This window comes from Eimeria tenella, genomic scaffold, assembly GCF_000499545.2.
Source record: "Eimeria tenella Houghton genomic scaffold, Eth_scaff2987, whole genome shotgun sequence".
NCBI lineage: Eukaryota > Apicomplexa > Conoidasida > Eucoccidiorida > Eimeriidae > Eimeria > Eimeria tenella.
Window position 1 is genome coordinate 396 of NW_013542861.1, and position 944 is coordinate 1,339.

At 55.8% G+C, this 944-nt stretch overlaps 1 protein-coding gene across 1 annotated transcript; it reads right to left on the reverse strand.

The window, feature by feature from the left end:
- Window positions 1-615: 615 nt before the first annotated feature.
- On the reverse strand, window positions 616-939 carry ETH_00039295 (uncharacterized protein; the record flags this gene model as incomplete). Its single annotated transcript, XM_013375690.1, has 1 exon — window positions 616-939. The coding sequence occupies one exon, from the start codon at window positions 937-939 to the stop codon at window positions 616-618; it is 324 nt and encodes a 107-aa protein (XP_013231144.1).
- Between the last annotated feature and the right edge of the window lie 5 nt (window positions 940-944).

Sequence of the window (944 nt, forward strand, 5' to 3'; positions counted from 1 at the left end):
CCAGCCCGCTAGCTAGCTAGCCAGCCGCACGGGCCCCCAGCCAATTAGCTGGTAAAACTTGCAGGGTATAATAGACAATGCGCAGCTAGCTAGCTAGCCAATTAGCTAGCTAGCTGTTTAGCTAGCTAGCTAGTTAGCCAGCTAGCTAGCTAGCCAGCTGCTGCCTAGGCACTTTGGCTAGCCAGCTAGCTACCTTGCGCTTCGGCTGCTGCGCCAGCGGGCTGGCCAGCTAGCTAGCCAGCTAGCTGCTCATGAAACTGCCCGGATATGTTTGTACAGCTAGCTAGCTAGCTAACTAACTAGCTGGCTAGCTAGCTAACCAGCTGACTAACTGGCTAGCTAGCTAGCCAGCTAGCTGGCTAGCTACCTAGCTAACTAACCAACTGGCTAGATAGCTAGCTACCTAACTAACCAACTGGCTAGCTAGCTAGCTAACTGACTGGCTAGCTAGCTAGCTAGCTAGCTAGCTAACTGGCTAGCTAGCTGCTGCAGCGGAGTCTGGCAAGCTGTCTCATTGAGCGGCTAGCGGCACAGCGTAAGCGAGGAAGCAGCGTTCGCTGCTGTTGGTGCTGCTGCTGCTATTGGTGCTGCTGCTGCTGCAGCTGCTGCTGCTCTTCAGATTTTTTGTGCTGCGGCTTCTGCTGCTGCATCTATATCCAGGTCATCAATTTCTTTGATCAGCACTTCTGCTGCTGCTGCTGCTGCTGCTGCTTCCTCTCCCTCGGCCCCCACAACTTCAACCTCCTGCTGCTGCTGCTGCTGCTGCCTCTTCTTAAGTCGTTTGCGCTCTGTGGGGGTGCTGGTGCTTCTGCTGCTGCTGCGGGGTCGCCGCTGCTTCACTGCTGCTGCTTCTTGCTCCATAGCAGTGCTCCCTTGATGCTGCTGCTGCTGCTGCTGCAGCTGCTGCTGGTGCTGCTGCAGCAGCTGCTGCTTCTTCATCTGCT